Below are 18,074 nucleotides of genomic sequence, written 5' to 3'. Positions count from 1 at the left end.
AATGATACCTATGAAACTTCCCGGGACCTTGGAGTTGGCCAAAAATAAAATCAATAACGGGACCTAAGTCATCATAGCCACGGCAGCGAAGACCGCTTGTTCGCAACGTATTCTTGCACTTCCAACCATGCTGAGTTACTAAAGTTGCCAGTAGGCTATTTCTTTGTGTGACATACTGTACATAACCCATGGTAAACCCTTAGTAGATCCATGTCTTTCACAATGGCTCAAACTGACCCAAGGCCTACTTGTCACAACTGTAACAGCAAATTGGATAGTGCTCATCATGTTCTAACTTATGCACGTTATAAGCTATAAATCATGGGCACGTTTTTTAAAGAACGAGCTCTAGATTTGTTTTAATTGAGAGCTCGATTTTGTAATTCGAGGGCTCGATTTTATAAAACGAGGGCATGATTTAATGAAAACGAATGCACGTTTTATACAAATCATGCTGACGTTTTTATCTAATCGTGCGCCCATTTTAAGAAAAACTAAAACGAGTGCACATTTTAGATTAACGAGACCACGATGTGGTACTGTGAGCGCACGTTTAAGGAAAACGGGCGCATGATGTAATGAAACGAGAGCACGCTCTACTTAAATGAGTGCACAATTTAATAAAATGAGAGCTCGATTTTGCAAAGTGAGCGCACGTTTTCATCCTTCCCCAAAATATATTGCCGTGAGCCCTCTCGAGCTCCGTACGTTTGTATGCATGTTAAACCCTTTGAAACCAAGGCTATTTTCAGTGTAATTGTGCTATCTTTACTTGTAAGTAGGGATGCACCGAATCCAGATTATTGGGGTTCCGCCGAATACCGAATCTGCCAATACCGCCGAATACCGAATCTGCCAAATCTGCCAAATCTGAAACCAAAAACCGAATCCTATTCCCATCTTCAGTCCATTAACACAGTAAACACATTAATGAAGAAAATAACATCCACTGCAGTGTATATTTCCTTTTAGTATTATTGTATTGTTATTTATAGTTATTTCACATTCCTTTCATACTGAAAACACCAAATTGCTATTTTTTGTTTGTATGTGAGTGATATCTTGTGAGTAATTGCTTAAAAAAATGTTTGACTGAAGAAGCCATTTCAGATAAAAGAAAGATTTATTTAAGAAAAACATGGTGAGATACCTTGTCTTGAAGATGGTCATGCAGTGTTGAACATACAATGATAACATTAATTATAACATTTCTATACTCAGTTATTATCAAAGCATATTTCATGGTCAAAGTTAATCTGAGATGAGAGTTGTAAGTTTTATCAAGGATGTCTGGTGTCATTTATCTCCTGATGTTGCTTTCATTCAGTATATTGTTCAACAGCAAAAAAATATTATGATTTTCCAATAATTTCTGATGAATTCTAGAAAAAAAATATTTTTTATTTAGGATCAGATGGTGAGCCTCTCTTAATTGCAGACGTGTGCCGTCTGGTAAATCCTGAACTGTGATTCATCAGTAAACCCTTTAGTCAATTCAGCATTTCTAATGTGTCACTCTAGTGTGCATGTTCTGATGGGTCCTAAGATTTATGGATCATCTGGTGTCTCTTGAGATTGCTAATTTGACTAAAACCCTTTCCACAGTCAGTGCACTGATATGGCTTTTCTCCTGTATGTGTGCGCTGATGGACAGTGACCTCTGTCTTAGTCTTGAAACTTTTCCCACATGTAGTGCACTGATATGGCTTTTCCCCTGTATGGATACTCTGGTGTGCCTTGAGATGGCTCTTTTGAATAAAACCCTTCCCACAGTGAGTGCACTGATATGGTTTTTCTCCTGTATGTGTGTGCTGATGGCTGGTGACCTCTTTCTTAGTCCTAAAACCCTTTCCGCAGTCAGTGATATGGCTTTTCTCCTGTATGGACAGTCTGGTGTTTCTTGAGATTGCTCATTTGTCCGAAAGCCTTTCCACAGTCAGTGCACTGATATGGCTTTTCTCCTGTGTGGATACTCTGGTGTCTTCTGAGATGGCTCATTCGTCTAAAAACCTTTACACAGTCAGTGCACGGATAATGCTTTTCTCCTGTGTGGACAAGCTGGTGTTTCTTGAGACTGCCCATTTCACTAAAACCCTTTCCGCAGTCAGTGCACTGATATGGCTTTTCTCCTGTGTGGATATTCTGGTGTGCCTTGAGATTGCCCCTTTGACTAAAACCCTTTCCGCAGTCAGTGCACTGATATGGCTTTTCTCCTGTATGTGTGCGCTGATGGACGGTGACCTCTGTCTTAGTCTTGATACTTTTCCCACATGTAGTGCACTGATATGGCTTTTCTCCAGTATGGATACTCTGGTGTGCCTTGAGATGGCTCTTTTGACTAAAACCCTTTCCACAGTCAGTGCACTGATATGGCTTTTCTCCTGTGTGGATTCTCTGGTGTGCCTTGAGACTGCTCATATGAGTAAAACCCTTCCCACAGTTAGTGCACTGATATGGCTTTTCTCCTGTATGTGTGCGCTGATGTATAATGAGATTCCTTCTGACCCTGAATCTCTTCCCACATGTAGTGCACTGATATGGCTTTTCTCCAGTATGGATACTCTGGTGTGCCTTGAGGCTACATGTTTGACTAAAAGTCTTTCCACAGTCAGTGCACTGAAATGGCTTTTCTCCAGTATGGATCCTCTGGTGAGTCTTAAGATCATACATCCTAGTGAAAGTCTTTTCACACTGAGGACATGGGTAGAGCTTTTCTCCATTATGTGTCAACTGATGCATGGAGAGACCCAAACTCTCACTGAAACTCTTCCCACATACTCTGCACTGATATGACTTTTCTCTTGTGTGGGTGGTCTGTTGTGCCTTCAGGTGATTGCTCTTACGAAAGCTCTTTCCATGTTTTTTACGATGATGTTCCTTCTCCCCAGCACATCTCATCCCATCTGTGTTGATTTCTTGATGATTTGCAAAAGAAGAACAAGAAAACAATTTGAAACACATACTATTATTATCATTAGTAGTAGTAGTAGTAGTAGTAGTATAAGTGTTATTATTATTTGTAGTAATAGTAGTAGTATTGTAATTCATGTTTGTTTTTTGCTTCAATAATTCCAGTAGCCAAAACACTAATAAGTATCTTACCAGTAGGAGAAGAGTCTTTCTGACCATGCTCTCTTACATCAGCCTCTTCCTCCTCTTTAATGTCCATGATGTCTGACATGTTTGTTTCAGTCTTGAATACATGATCTGTTCCAGGGTTTTCCTTCTGAACTGTAGACAGATACTCTTGAAGGAAATCATCAAACTCTTCTTCTTTTATCTCCTTCTCTGGCACAGGCAGCAGTGTAGGTCCAGTAAATCCTGACATTTCAGACTCAGACTAGTTCTGTGCTCTGAAACAAATTACAGTCAAACAAGTGAATCACATTTGTAACTTACAGCTACAATAATAAAGATTAGATAACTGCAAAAAAAGGAATGCAATATAGTAGTTGAACACAGATCTAGTGTATGTGTTGAGAGTGTCCCAGTGCCTACCTTTGAACAGGTGAGTTCAGAAATCTGACTCCACTAGGTGGTGTTTATATGCTGCCTCTTCTCTCTGGCCCACCGGGTTCATCCAATCAGTGACAGGAGCCTTTATGATGTAAATTAGAATGATAGAGCATCAAGTGGGCGTGGCCATATATGCACTTTCTGACACTGAACAAAGGAGGGTAAGTGGGGTAATTAGCACTCCCCAAAGGAGGGCAGATGGGTAATTTGAAAGGAGGGCAGATGGGTAATTAACACTCCCCAAAAGAGGACAGATGGGTAATTAACACAGTGTGGGTAGGGTACTGAACAAAGAAAGCTGCTGGTTGTGATGATGTCTTCTATATATTGTTGATGTTACTGTTAAAATGGCGTAACTGTTAAATTCCAATAAAGTGAGTAGGCTATTGGCAGAACCGATTGCCATTTTTATGTTGAGCCGGCGGGGGGCTTAGTTTAAAAAGTAACTAAGTTCGCACACACACATCAACAGATTCACACGCACAGATTAACACACTTCCACGGATTACACACACACACGCGCGCGCGCACACATGCACATTCACACACACAGACAGACACACACACATCTTTATACTAGCAAACTCACACATGCACACACTCATATACACATGAGCTGCAAGAGTAGGAGATATATACATACAGTATATTGCACAAATTGGAGATACAGGAAAGTTGACAAGCGTAATTCGTTTTGGAGAGAATGTTAATCTGACATGATGGAAGTTAATCTGACATGAGAGTTGTAGTTTTATCCAGGATCTGTGGTGTCATTTATCTTCTGATTTGGCCTTCACTCAGTTCATTGTTCAACAGCAAAAAGATGATGATCTTCCAATCACTTCTGATGAAGAGTAGAAAATATATACAACACTTGGGTGCTATGGATCTGTTTATTTGTTTCTGATTGGCTGGGAGACGTTCCATGAGTTGAAATATCCCACGATAATCAACTCAGACTTTCCACAGCTAAAAATAAATGACTCTGCGATACAATGTGAAGTTGTGGAGTTTTAAACAAACTGTCATGTTGCACACGTTGCACAGTTCGTTTAAAACTTCTGATGAATCACAGTTCAGGGTGCAGCAGAGGCCTCCGGCCTCATGGCTATGGCCGAACAACACCCGTGGGAATATCCAGCTACAACCCACTCCCACTCGTGCTATATTGCTTAAATATTTTTAAGATCAGATGGTGAGCATCTCTTGATTGCATACGTGTGCCCTCAGGTGAACCCTGAACTGTGACTCATCAGTAAATCCTGAACTGTGACTCATCAGTAAATCCTGAACTGTGACTCATCAGTAAATCCTGAACTGTGACTCATCAGTAAACCCTTTAGTCAATTCAGCATTTCTAATGTGTCACTTTAGTGTGCACTTTCTGATGGGTCCTAAGATTTATGGATCATCTGGTGTCTCTTGAGATTGCTCATATGACTAAAATCCTTTCCGCAGTCATTGCACTGATATGGCTTTTCTCCTGTGTGGATCATCTGGTGTCTCTTGAGATTGCTCATATGACTAAAATCCTTTCCGCAGTCAGTGCACTGATATGGCTTTTCTCCTGTGTGTGTGCGCTTGTGAATGGTGACCTCATTCTTAGTCATAAAACCCTTTCCGCAGTCAGTGCACTGATATGGCTTTTCTCCTGTGTGGATACTCTGGTGTGCCTTGAGACTGCTCATTATACTAAAAGCCATTCCACAGTCAGTGCACCGATATGGCTTTTCTCCTGTATGTGTGCGCTGATGTTTAGTAAGAGAACTGCTGTCCCTGAAACTCTTCCCACATGTAGTACACTGATATGGCTCTTCACCAGTATGGATCCTCTGGTGTCTCTTGAGGACAGATGTTTGTCGAAAAGTCTTTCCACAGTAAGTACACTGATATGGCTTTTCCCCAGTATGGATCCTCTGGTGTTTCTTGAGGACAGATGTTTGTCGAAAAGTCTTTCCACAGTAAGTACACTGATATGGCTTTTCTCCAGTATGTGTGCGCTGATGGATGGTGACCTTCGCCTTTGTCTTGAAACTCTTCCCACATGTAGTGCACTGATATGGCTTTTCTCCTGTGTGGATGGTCTGGTGTGACTTCAGGTGATTCCTCTTATGAAAGCTCTTTCCATGTTTACTATGATGACCTTCCATCTCCCCAGCACATCTCATCTTATCTGTGTTGATTTCTTGATGATTTGCTAAAGAAAGACAAGAAAACTTTTTAAAACACATTATTATTATTATGTTTGATTTTGCTTCAGTAATTCCAGTAGGAACAGTAGCCAAAACACCAATGAATATCTTACCAGTAGGAGAAGAGTCTTTCTGACCATGCTCTCTTACATCAGCCTCTTCCTCCTCTTTAATGTCCATGATGTCTGACATGTTTGTTTCAGTCTTGCACACATGATCCGCTCCAGGGTTTTCCTTCTGAATTGTAGACAGATACTCTTGAAGGAAATCATCAGACTCTTCTTTTTTAATCTCCTTCACTGGCACAGGCAGCAGTGTTGGTCCAGTAAATCCTGACATTTCAGACTCTAGCTCTGTGCTGTGAAACAAATTCAAGACAAGTATTACATTTGAATTACATTTGTAACTTACAACTACAATAATGAAGATTAATAGCAGACAAGTGCAAATAAAGAAATACAATATAGTAGTTGAACACAGATCTAGTGTATGTGTTGAGAGTGTCCCAGTGCCTACCTTTGAACAGGTGAGTTCAGAAATCTGACTCCACTAGGTGGTGTTTATATGCTGCCTCTTCTCTCTGGCCCACTGGGTTCATCCAATCAGTGACAGGAGCCTTTATGATGTAAATTAGAATGATAGGGCATCAAGTGGGCGTGGTCATATAAGCACTTTCATACACTGCACAAAGGAGGGCAGGTGGGGTAATTAGTACACCACAAAGGAGGGCAGATGGGTAATTAACAATTAACAATCCCCTAAAAAGGACAGAATGGTAACTAGAAAATGTAATTCCATGGAAGGAATTACCATTGCATGTAAATGCAAAAAGGTTGCTGACTGTGTAAAACATTGTATTAGGCCTATAGTTTAAAAGACAACTAGGCTACACAGAAGAATAAATAAATAACAATAACCCAATTACAATTCCACTGAAATTACTTGGAAAGTCACATTTAAAAAGTGATTTATGAAAATGCATCAAAATTGTGGATATAGGCTATTTTGGAAAATAACTCTTTAAAAGACTGAAATGAAGTTGCCTACTTAAAACGAGTTGCAAGAGCTGACACTTTAGTAGCCTACAGTGACGACTGGTAGGATAGCTTACATAGCCTTCATATACTAATGCAGGTTAAAAGTAGGCCATAGGCTATAGATTTAGACACCATTGGAACACGGAATAGGCTACAATCTCAAACAACGCCAAACGATGATGCAGCAACAGGTAGGATATCTAGCAATGTAGGATATTTTATGTAGGATACACATATTAGCTAGGATGAGCTAGTATGTTCTTCGAAGTATTTCCAGGTGTGTGATTGTCCTAATAGGAATGTAGCCTACAATACGCTGTTAACAAAGGTTTTTAATTTGTGAATGATGCCGAAAGTTTTAAATGAATGCCTGGCTGGCAAGTCCTATAGCTGAAACGACTAGCGTGCTAACAAACAAACGTGAAATGATAGCAATGCAGTTTGTACTAGAAACGACTGTAAGAAGGCTTGAACCTAAATCGTGCAACTAGTTGCTTGTAACTTGCTAGTAACTTGCTTGTCGTTAGCTAAATACAGTGTTTACGTTGACGTTAGGTTAGATTGTCTTTAGCTGTCGATAACGTTACCGAGAGCAAACCGGTTACTGTAACGATAAACAAATCAAGTAAGGAGTAGCAGGAGACAAGACGATAACGTCCTGGTTTAGCCTACAGCAGTGGCATGGTAGAATGTTTTCATAGCTGTTACAGCGGTGGCATTTGGATCAAAGATCCTTGATTACTGACAGCTGAGCACTGACGTAACAGTTAATCTTTACCGCCAAAGGGTCTCAACGTTAACTCTATGGGAATTTTTAAATCTTTTATCGTAAATATCTCAAAAAGTATAAAGTTCACAAATGTGAAAAAATAATAGAACAAATCTCCGTTTCGAGACCTTTGTAGGAGTGCTTGAATGACGTCAAACGGTTCAGTGGTTCTAGAGCCTTTGATCATTGATTTTGGTCGGAAGATATAATAATAATTATAAGAAGAAGAACAGTGATAACAGTACATTGCATTGACATGCAATGTAATTAACACAGGGTGGGGGTAGGGTACTGAACAAAGAAAGCTGTTGTAATTACTTTTCAATATTGCACAGTATCCCACAGTATTGCATTCTGCTCTGTCACCAAGTCAAGTAATTACATGAGGTCTTGGTCTCCTAAATGGCTGTACCTGATACTCTTATATCTGGACTGTGTTTTCTGGTGGTTGGTTTTTGGATTCTAAATGGTTGTGATATTTCCTGTTGTGATCAGTGTAGAGTGTCTAATGCAAAGCCCCTTATGGGTAATGTGGTGAAGACCAGATCAGAAGAAGATTACCCCACCATGAAATCATATCCCAGCAAATCAAAATGTGTTGAATGTTTATGAACTCTTGTATCATTGCTTCATTGAGAATCATTTACATGCAGTGGTGTAGTGGTAAAATAAAAGGTGGGTAAACTATGAATTCTGTGACCCAGGTAAAGTGAACAGAGCCATGCGGCATTGGATTTCTGAGGTAAAGTGGAGGTTATACTTTAATGTTTCTAACAACACCAAGTATTAAGTGATTCCTAGAATATTGATAAGCGTACATATTGTGAATGTAGATAATACAGTGTGATGGTGTAATGTTAAAAGTTGCAGTTGTTAAGTAAACCTTTTGAAAGGGGGAGATATTAAAGTTGGTTGAGCTATTTCAGAAGTGGATAAACACTAATATGAGGTGGATAAACTCTACTTCTGAGATTGTAGAGGTATATAAACTGTGTTTACTTGTGACCACCCCACCCCCACCCGCCCTCCTGTGTGAAGCTCTGGTCATGTCCACCTGAAGACCATCTCCACCCCACCTCCACCTGCCCTCCTGTGTGAAGCTCTGGTCATGCCCACCTGAAGACCATCTCCACCCCACCTCCACCTGCCCTCCTGTGTGAAGCTCTGGTCATGTCCACCTGAAGACCATCTCCACCTCCACCTGCCCTCCTGTGTGAAGCTCTGGTCATGCCCACCTGAACACCATCTCCACCCCCACCTGCCCTCCTGTGTGAAGCTCTGGTCATGCCCACATGAAGACCATCTCCACCTCCACCTACCCTCCTGTGTGAAGCTCTGGTCATGCCCACCTGAAGACCATCTCCACCCCCACCTACGCTCCTTTGTTTGATTCCTGCAGGTAGAGTTCTGGTCATGCCCACCTGAGGACCTTCAGATGTGTGAATGGTGCTCCTACAAATGGAATTATTTCCCATAATCCTTTGTCAGTGTAGTTAACATTCCAAAACCCTCACAGTTTGCAGTGGGTAGGGAATAGGCAATTCAGCACAGGGGCCAGAACACAATGGTAGCTAACACCTATTACTGTGTAGGCCTGCAAAGTGCTTTCTATTGATCCCAGACAGCTAGAATACCAATGACAAGGTTACTCAATCTGCTGTGCACACACTTGTGCTTTTTATGTTTCAAAAAATCAGAATTACACTTTCTGCTTCCTACAGCTACAGTAATGCTGGCCATGTCAGTGCCCTAAGCAAGCTGCTTTAATGCTATTGTTCAACAGTAAAAACATTATGATTTTCCAATCATTTCTGATGAATTCTAGAAAAAAAAAAAAATCATTTTAAGATCAAATGGTGAGATTGTCTTAATTGCATACGTGCGCCCTCTGGTATCTTCTGAGATCTGATTCATCAGTAAACCCTGAACTGTGACTCATCAGTAAATCCTGAACTGTGACTCATCAGTAAACCCTGAACTGTGACTCATCAGTAAACCCTGAACTCTGATTCATCAGTAAACCCTGAACTGTGACTCATCAGTAAATCCTGAACTATGATTCATCAGTAAACCCTGAATTGTGACTCATCAGTAAACCCTGAACTATGACTCATCAGTAAACCCTGAACTGTTATTCATCAGTAAACCCTTTAATCAAATTCAGCATTTCTAATGTGTCATTCTGATGGGTCCTAAAATCTATGGATCATCTGGTGTCTCTTGAGATGTCTTAGTCCTGAAACTTTTCCCACATGTAGTGCACTGATATGGCTTTTCTCCAGTATGGATACTCAGGTGTGCCTTGAGGTGGCTCATCACACTAAAACTCTTCCCACAGGCACTGCACTCATATGGCTTTTCTCCTGTATGTGTGCGCTGATGTTTTGTTAGATTTTGCTTAGTTATAAAAGTCTTCCCACATGTAGTACACTCATAGAGCTTTTTTTCCTGTATGTGAGAGCTGATGTCTGGAGACCTGTGTCTTAGTCTTAAAACTCTTTCCACTGTCAGTGCACTGGAATGAGTTTTCTTCTGTATGTATACGCTGATGTCTGATGAGAGAACCGCTCTCCCTGAAACTCTTCTCACATGTAGTACACCAATATGGCTTTTCACCAGTATGGATCATTTGGTGTCTCTTGAGGCTAGATGTTTGTCGAAAAGTCTTTCCACAGTCAGTGCACTGATATGGCTTTTCACCAGTATGGATCCTCTGGTGTTTCTTGAGGCTAGATGTAAGACTAAAAGACATTCCACAGTCAATGCACTGATACGGCTTTTCTCCAGTATGGATCCTCTGGTGAGTCTCAAGATGACCCATCCTATTGAAAGTCTTTCCACACAGAGGACATTGGAGGAGTTTTTCTCCATTATGTGTCAACTGATGCATGGAGAGACCCAAACTGTCACTGAAACTCTTTCCACATACACTGCACTGATACGGCTGTTCTCCTGTGTGGATCATCTGGTGTGCCTTCAGGTGATTCCTCTTATGAAAGCTCTTTCCATGTTTATTACGATGATGTTCCATCTCCCCAGCACATCTCATCCCATCTGTGTTGACTTCTTGATGATTTGCAAGAAAAGGACAACAATTTCAATTATATCACATATTATTATAGGAAACGATTTGAAACACATGTTATTATTATTACTACTATTATTATTATTATTATTGTTATTATTAGTAGTAGTATTATTATAAGTAGTAGTAGTAGTAGTAGTAGTAATATAATTTTTGTTTGCTTTTTGCTTCAATAGTTCCAGTAGTTCCAGTAGCCAAAACACTAATGAGTATCTTACCAGTAGGAGAAGAGTCGTTCTGACCATGCTCTCTTACATCAGCCTCTTCCTTCTCTTTAATGTCCATGATGTCTGACATGTTTGTTTCAGTCTTGCACACATGATCCGCTCCAGGGTTGTCCTTCTGAACTGTAGACAGATACTCTTGAAGGAAATCATCAGACTCTTCTTCTTTTATCTCCTTCACTGGCACAGGCAGCAGTGTTGGTCCAGTAAATCCTGACATTTCAGACTCTAGTTCTGTGCTATGAAACAAATTCAAGTCAATCATTTGAACCACATTTGTAACTTACAGCTACAATAATAAAGATTAAATAGCAGACAACTGCAAATAAAGGAATGCAATATAGCAGTTGAACACAGATCTAGTGTATGTGTTGAGAGTGTCCCAGTGCCTACCTTTGAGCAGGTGAGTTCAGAAATCTGACTCCACTAGGTGGTGTTTATATACTGCCTCTTCTCTCTGGCCCACCGGGTTCATCCAATCAGTGACAGGAGCCTTTATGATGTAAATTAGAATGATAGAGCATCAAGTGGGCGTGGCCATATAAGCACTTTCAGACACTGAACAAAGGAGGGTAAGTGGGGTAATTAGCAAACCCCAAAGGAGGGCAGATGGGTAATTAACACACCACAAAGGAGGGCAGATGGGTAATTAACACAGGGTGGGGGTATTCGGTTTTTAAGTGATGTTGTAATAATGGGATAATAAATAGTTTTCCGGGTCCAACGGCTTTCAAACTCACATGTTATTCTTCATAGACAGTAAAATAAACTATTATTTTACGCTATTCTGACTAGCTTTTAAGAAAATTGTCATCTTATACGGACTTGTTGACTCAACCTAATCAAATCTATATTTTTCGCGGAAGCCTGGACATTACCCATTCATATATCATCTGGCTGCATACAGTGATTACTTTGTTAAAGTTTAGCGATTTTGTTTTAAAACCGCTAAAACGAAGGTGGTGATGACAAAGTTTACAAGTAGCAAAACCCGTCTGGCTGCGCTAATAAACGTCTTTTCACAAAATATCTGCTGGGTCCATGACGTCGGACTTAACAACCGAACGTACAACTACAATAATAAAGATTAAATAGCAGACAACTGCAAATAAAGAAATTCAATATAGAAGATGTTGAACACAGATCTAGTGTATGTGTTGAGAGTGTCCCAGTGCCTACCTTTGAGCAGGTGAGTTCAGAAATCTGACTCCACTAGGTGGTGTTTATATGCTGCCTCTTCTCTCTGGCCCACCGGGTTCATCCAATCAGTGACAGGAGCCTTTATGATGCAAATTAGAATGATAGAGCATCAAGTGGGCGTGGCCATATATGCACTTTCATACACTGAACAAAGGAGGGTAAGTGGGGTAATTAGCAAACCCCAAAGGAGGGCAGATGGGTAATTAACTCTCCCCAAAAGAGGGCAAATGGGTAATTAACTCTCCCCAAAAGAGGGCAGATGGGTAATTAACTCTCCCCAAAAGAGGGCAGATGGGTAATTAACACTCAAGTTGGTGAGTGATGTGGAGGTCTAAAAATGCATCATGGGGGTAGGCTCCTGAACAAAGAAAGCTGCTGTAACTACTTTTCAGTATCCCACAGTATTGCAATCCTGCTCTTGTCACAAAATCAAGTTATAACACAAGGTCTTGGTCTCATTCATGGCCTTTCCTGATCTTCTGATATCTGGACTGTGTTTTCCGGTTGTTTTTCCTTCCAAGCGTTTAATGCAAAGCCACTTATGGGTAATGTGGTGAAGACCAGATCAGAACACTCTATTAGGCACTATACTCTCATTCAGGCGTAATAATCCAGTCATGTCTGCTGCAGCGCAACCTTGTTGCTGGAAGTTAGCCTACAGGCCCATTGTGCTGCTGTGCCCATGGTGTTCCTTGATTATTATGCCTGAATGAGAGTATAGTTCCATGTCAAATCAGCCTAGAAAATCGCCATGTTTCATTTTCTGTTGATCGTATTACTCTTTCTAACTTGAGAGGGGACAAGTTTTAAACAAGTAAACTACCGGATATCTAGTCACTTTTAGACCAGATGCTAGCAAGGAAGATGCTTACGGTCTAATCTGATTCCATGAATTATGCTCTAACTAGGCTGGAGCTAAAAGTGGTATCCCTTGACTCAGAGAGTCAGAGAACGGCTGGATGAACTGCAGGAAGGTAAAGATCAATAATTTAACTCAAGGGGAGGTGGAAAATGAGTGTAATATCCCTTTACATGTTCTGCAGCCTTGCTGTTCGTTTATTATGGATAAATAATTCATATTATTCATTATTGTGCACAAGTTGATTCACACTGCTAAGGCAGCCTTGAAACTACCACCCTAACCCCGCATTCACACTGTCTCCGTCCGTCAACGGATCTCATTCACTTTGCATGGGGCGGACTCTAAATGCATTGTGGGTCCGTCCGTCGCTTCAGCTCCGTTGCCTCCGTCAAGAAAGTTGAGAAATGTTCAACTTTTCAGGCAGAGACGGATCCGTCAGCCAATCAGATCACGTGTATGCAAATACACATACGGCAGAGCCAACCTCCGTGATCCGTTGACGGACGGAGACAGTGTGTACGCGGGGTAATTTTTGCCTCAGATAGGGGACCAATCACAGAACAGGGGGAAGCAAGATGATGAGCTATACACAGACCTATTTCATAGACATCTGTGGCGCCCAATAAACGGATCTGAGCAATCGTTCAAATGCGAGAAACTGAATGGTTGGTTCCCAGACAACGTATCATTAAGAAGTGGTGGTGCTAGCCAGACTATCTGTCGCTATAAAACGGGTGAATGTCAATGCAGCTGACGTAAAACTGCCCTCTGCTCTCTCAGCTGAAGACGGGCAGGTCATTCTGCCTCTGATTCACCTTCCAACACCACAATGATCCTAAACATACTTTCTGATACTATTTGTGATATTACAGGAAATGTTATCCTGTCATATGTCTTGTCTGACTACCTCAATGAGTTGGTATATTCTTGGTAAATATTAATCTGATGTATTTATATGATTAACTTCAGGGGCGGAGTGGTAATCGGGAGATTCGGGACATTTCCCGCCAGGCCGGCCGACCTACGTATTTGATTTGGCCCATGACGGGCCTGAGCGGCCGCTAGTAGGCCTACATTTATTTATTATCTTCACAAGATATTGGAAATCGAATTGCTGTCCCTATAAGAAGTAACCTAAAGCTATTTTACCACCATGAGAAAGCCAACCACTATATAAACCATTTATTTGCGATATATAGGGCCTACCTTAGTCATGGTTACCTTACAGGCCTATTCATCTCAGTTCTCTCTCATCAGTGCATTGGTATGTAGCCTTTGGGCGTCTTGATTTAATTGTTCATATATTATTAAAGTGTTATTTAAGTATTTTTGTCACAAATAAATTCAAAATAGAACAGCAAAGCCTCCTGGGAATCGCAAATACGTTTGCTAGGTCAAGTCTATTACGGAAATGTAGGGGGATAGATGAGCGGCCCCTCCTTTAATGGCATGGCCCTTTAGCCTGTATCAGTGAACGTAGCGTTTTGATAGTGAACGGATTAGCAGGTGCTTGCGTGAATAATATGGAAGGCAAGAAGAGGAAAGAGAAAGAGGGGGCTGAAAAGGGCAGAATTAAGAAGAAGCGACTGCTGGAGGAGCATGCATCTAAATAATCAACAACAGATCCGTAGCCAAGTCCACGGCCATCACGAGTGCAGGTAAATTTGACAGAATGAAAAACACTGACACAAAGCTCAACTACGGAAAATATCACAAGCTAATTAACTCATTTAGCCTACATTTCAAAGTTTCAAACGAATCAATGGCTTACAGTTTTTTTCAGTGGCTAACATAGCGTTTGTCCAAACAGTTGTCACATTTTCAAAACTCTAAGTCTCCCAGTTACAGTAGCACAGCATCCGTCTTTTGTGGCCAATGGCCATACAGTAGCCTACCATTCACACATTTCATGTCGTTTTCGCACAATATGCAGGCAGTGAACAATGCTTACATTTTCTCAACAGACAAGTTATACCTCTCAACAAAATGATGGATCGTTTTTCTATTATTTAAAGATGTTAACACACAACATCCTACAATTAAAACAATATTCCAAACCTTAACCTCTGCCTCTGCAATGGTATCAGTTCAAAAACAATATATCTCAGCTGATAATAAACAAACAATTGAATAATTGGCACACAAATGATTTATGTTGGGTATGGGGCCAACCACTATGAAGGGTCAAAGTAACAATAATTAAATATAAAGTAAATTACAAAGGAAAATGTCATGTAAGTCATATCACCAAGTATCAAATTTAAATATATCAACGATTATTAAATGTAATCTAATTTAAAGTTTAAATCAATGTCATTTGAATTTTGAATTACATTAAACTTTAAATCAATTGAATAAGAAATTGAATTAATTTGAAGTCATACATCACATTTACATTTGCCTGTTGTTCTCATTTTGAATAAGACTTAAAATTGCAGCCTCATGCAATTCCGTGCGCCACCATTTAATTCGAACGCCTTTACTTCAGACTTTGGACTTTGGTACTTCAAGGTTGTACTGTCACCTGTCAATCATGCTATGTCCCCCGCCCCCCGCCCATCCACTGAATCTGAGTCGATTTATCAGTTCTTTAGTAATAGTTTCCCCCACTTCATCACCATCACTAGAGCCTTCGTCCTTCGTCTGACGCTGGGTTTCCACAGAGCATGTCACCATGCGAGATCTTCTACTGTCTTTGCGCGAAATACGCCTGCTAAAATTTCACCCAGGGGGTGTTGTCCAGTTGTCACACACCTAGGCTGCATCCGAATACGTTTCGGCTCAGTGGTCAACAGGTTAGCTTAGTGGTTAGTGGTTAGCTTAGTGTTTAGTTAGCTAGACAGTCCAGTGCTTCAGATTACATTCAGGGGTTTATTTAGCCCAAGTATGTTCAAGTGGCATACACACAAAAATCTGTTTGAATGTTTTCATGTTGACAACAATTCATAATCTACAGAAACACCACAGTTCATATCAGCGTGCTAACTATCTAGTCGCCTAGTTTGCTATGTGTTTTCAATTGGTTATAATGGGTCAACAAGCTAACAAGCTAACAAGCTAACCTTCAATGATAGTGTGTCCTGAACACATTTGTTTAGCATTACAATAAACCGTATCAAAATAAGCCATTAAAAGTGGTCAAGAAACCTTTATTCACATTTAATATTTCCAGTTACGACCTCCGGAGCCACCGCCATTGATTTGTTTTTTTTGTTACTCCCACCTCTGTGTACAGTGTACAACGTGGTGATAATTTCGCCCGGAGTGAGTGAGTCTTCCTAAAGACCTGATAAATCAACTCAGATTCAGTGGATGGGCGGGGGGCGGGGGGCGGGGGACATAGCATGATTGACAGGTAACAGTACAACCTTGAAGTACCAAAGTCCAAAGTTTGAAGTAAAGGTGTTCGAATTAAATGGTGGCGCACGGAATTGCATGAGGCTGAAATTTTAAGTCTCATTGAAAATGAGAACAACAGGCAAATGTAAATGTAATGTATGACTTCAAATTAATTCAACTTCTTATTCAATTGATTTAAAGTTTAATGTAATTCAAAATTTCTCTCTTGCCATTTGAAGGAGGAGGTGATGTTTTTGGAAACAGAAACAGAAAAAGACACACAGTATACTGTATAATATCTGGATGAGGAAGAGTAAGAACAAGGGGCCCAGGGAGAAGAGCACACGCAGTGAGAGGTGCAGTGAGAGGTGTAGGAGGTGCAGGAACAGTGAGAGAAGCAGTGAGAGGTGCAGCAGGAGGTGCAGGAGCAGTGAGAGGAGCAGGCCCAAGGAGAGGGCAAGGTAGAGATGTAAGAATGTGTGGTGGTGGTGGCATTTTTTTGGTTTGGTAGGGGGCCGGTGTGGTCAGAATATTCCCGGTGGATTTTTGTGTCCCACTCCGCCCCTGATTAACTTACTCAGATGATTATTTTAAAAGATAACAAACTAAAGGCTAAAATGTCATGATTTTATTTTGCTGCAGTGTAGGAATGTACACACATCTGGACAATTTATTCCCTACACTGGACTATTTGAACTTTCATTGTCATTGTAACTTTCAAACTGCAAATGACTGTACTGTAACTGACCCAAGGCAGATGGGTTGGGCCCTTGAGTCGTGGGTCTGTCTGAGGTTTCTTCCTATATGTATCTCCAATTCTAGGGAGTTTTTCCTTGCCCCTGTTACTCATGGGCTCTCTTTGAATGTCTAACACTCTGTAAAGCGCCTTGAGACATGTGTAATGTATTGGCGCTCTATAAGCGACATTAAATTGAAATTGAAAATCTATATAATTTCAACAGGTGCTGGATATGGGGATAAACGTAGTCATATCCGCACACTGTCTTACATGCACGTGTTGTCATACTTTTATTTTATAAGTTTGATTTAAGAAACACAAACTTACATACAAACACAAATGCATAAAGTAGCCTTACATGACTTTAAATGGAAGACATAACACAAATGTCAAATAGGAAAAGCTTTGAGGAAGGAGCTTAACCTGCTCTGAGGCAAGTTGGGCTTTGGCCTTGTTCTCCTAAGGACTCAGATAAACTCTTTGTGAGTGTACATTTATCTTAAAGTAAATTCTTCAATCATAGCCCGACGAGCCAGACCCACATCAAAGGATAAATTGAAATAAAACATGGTGAGAAACCTTGTCATTAAGATGGTCATGCAGTGTTGTACATATTTAAGACATTAATATACAATGATAGAATAACATTTCTAAACTAAGCAACTTTCATGATGGAAGTTAATCTGGCATGAGAGTTGAAATTTTATCCAGGATCTGTGGTGTCATTTATCTTCTGATTTGGCCTTCACTCAGTTCATTGTTAAACAGCAAAAAGATGATGATTTTCCAATCATTTCTGATGAATTCTTGAAAATATCAATATACATATATTTTTAAGATCAGATGGTGAGCATCTCTTAATTGCTTACGTGTGCCCTCTGGTGAACCCTGAACTATGATTCATCAGTAAACCCTTTAATCAATTCAGCATTTCTAATGTGTCACTCTAGTGTGCACTTTCTGATGGGTCCTAAGATTTATGGATCATCTGGTGTCTCTTGAGATTTTTGCTATGACTAAAACCCTTCCCACAGTCAGTGCACTGATATGGCTTTTCTCCTGTATGTGTGCGCTGATGGATGGTCACCTCTCTCTTAGTCCTGAAACCCTT

The 18,074-nt window shown here is 40.5% G+C and overlaps 1 protein-coding gene across 1 annotated transcript; it reads right to left on the bottom strand.

Annotated features, from left to right (window-relative positions):
• Positions 1-1,541: 1,541 nt before the first annotated feature.
• LOC134078597 (zinc finger protein ZFP2-like) lies at positions 1,542-11,043 on the bottom strand. The gene is made up of 6 exons (XM_062534675.1): positions 10,818-11,043; positions 8,631-8,943; positions 5,822-6,066; positions 3,103-3,288; positions 1,884-2,915; positions 1,542-1,804 (listed from the first exon to the last, which is right to left on the bottom strand). The coding sequence occupies exons 1-6, from the start codon at positions 11,041-11,043 to the stop codon at positions 1,542-1,544; spliced, it is 2,265 nt and encodes a 754-aa protein (XP_062390659.1).
• Between the last annotated feature and the right edge of the window lie 7,031 nt (positions 11,044-18,074).

The sequence above is a fragment of the Sardina pilchardus genome, chromosome 1 (assembly GCF_963854185.1).
Source record: "Sardina pilchardus chromosome 1, fSarPil1.1, whole genome shotgun sequence".
NCBI classification, from domain to species: domain Eukaryota; kingdom Metazoa; phylum Chordata; class Actinopteri; order Clupeiformes; family Clupeidae; genus Sardina; species Sardina pilchardus.
This window is presented reverse-complemented; position numbering and strand designations above follow the sequence as displayed.

Coding starts and splice junctions, on each gene's coding strand:
- LOC134078597 (XM_062534675.1), bottom strand. CDS start 11,043: ATGTCAGGATTTACTGGACCAACACTGCTGCCTGTGCCAGTGAAGGAG. Junction 8,944..10,817: donor GAACGACTCTTCTCCTACTG/GTAAGATACTCA, acceptor ACACATCTGAAG/GTCCTCAGGTGGGCATGACC. Junction 1,805..1,883: donor CAAGAAACACCAGACTGTCC/ATACAGGAGAAA, acceptor ATCAGCACACAC/ATACAGGAGAAAAACCATAT.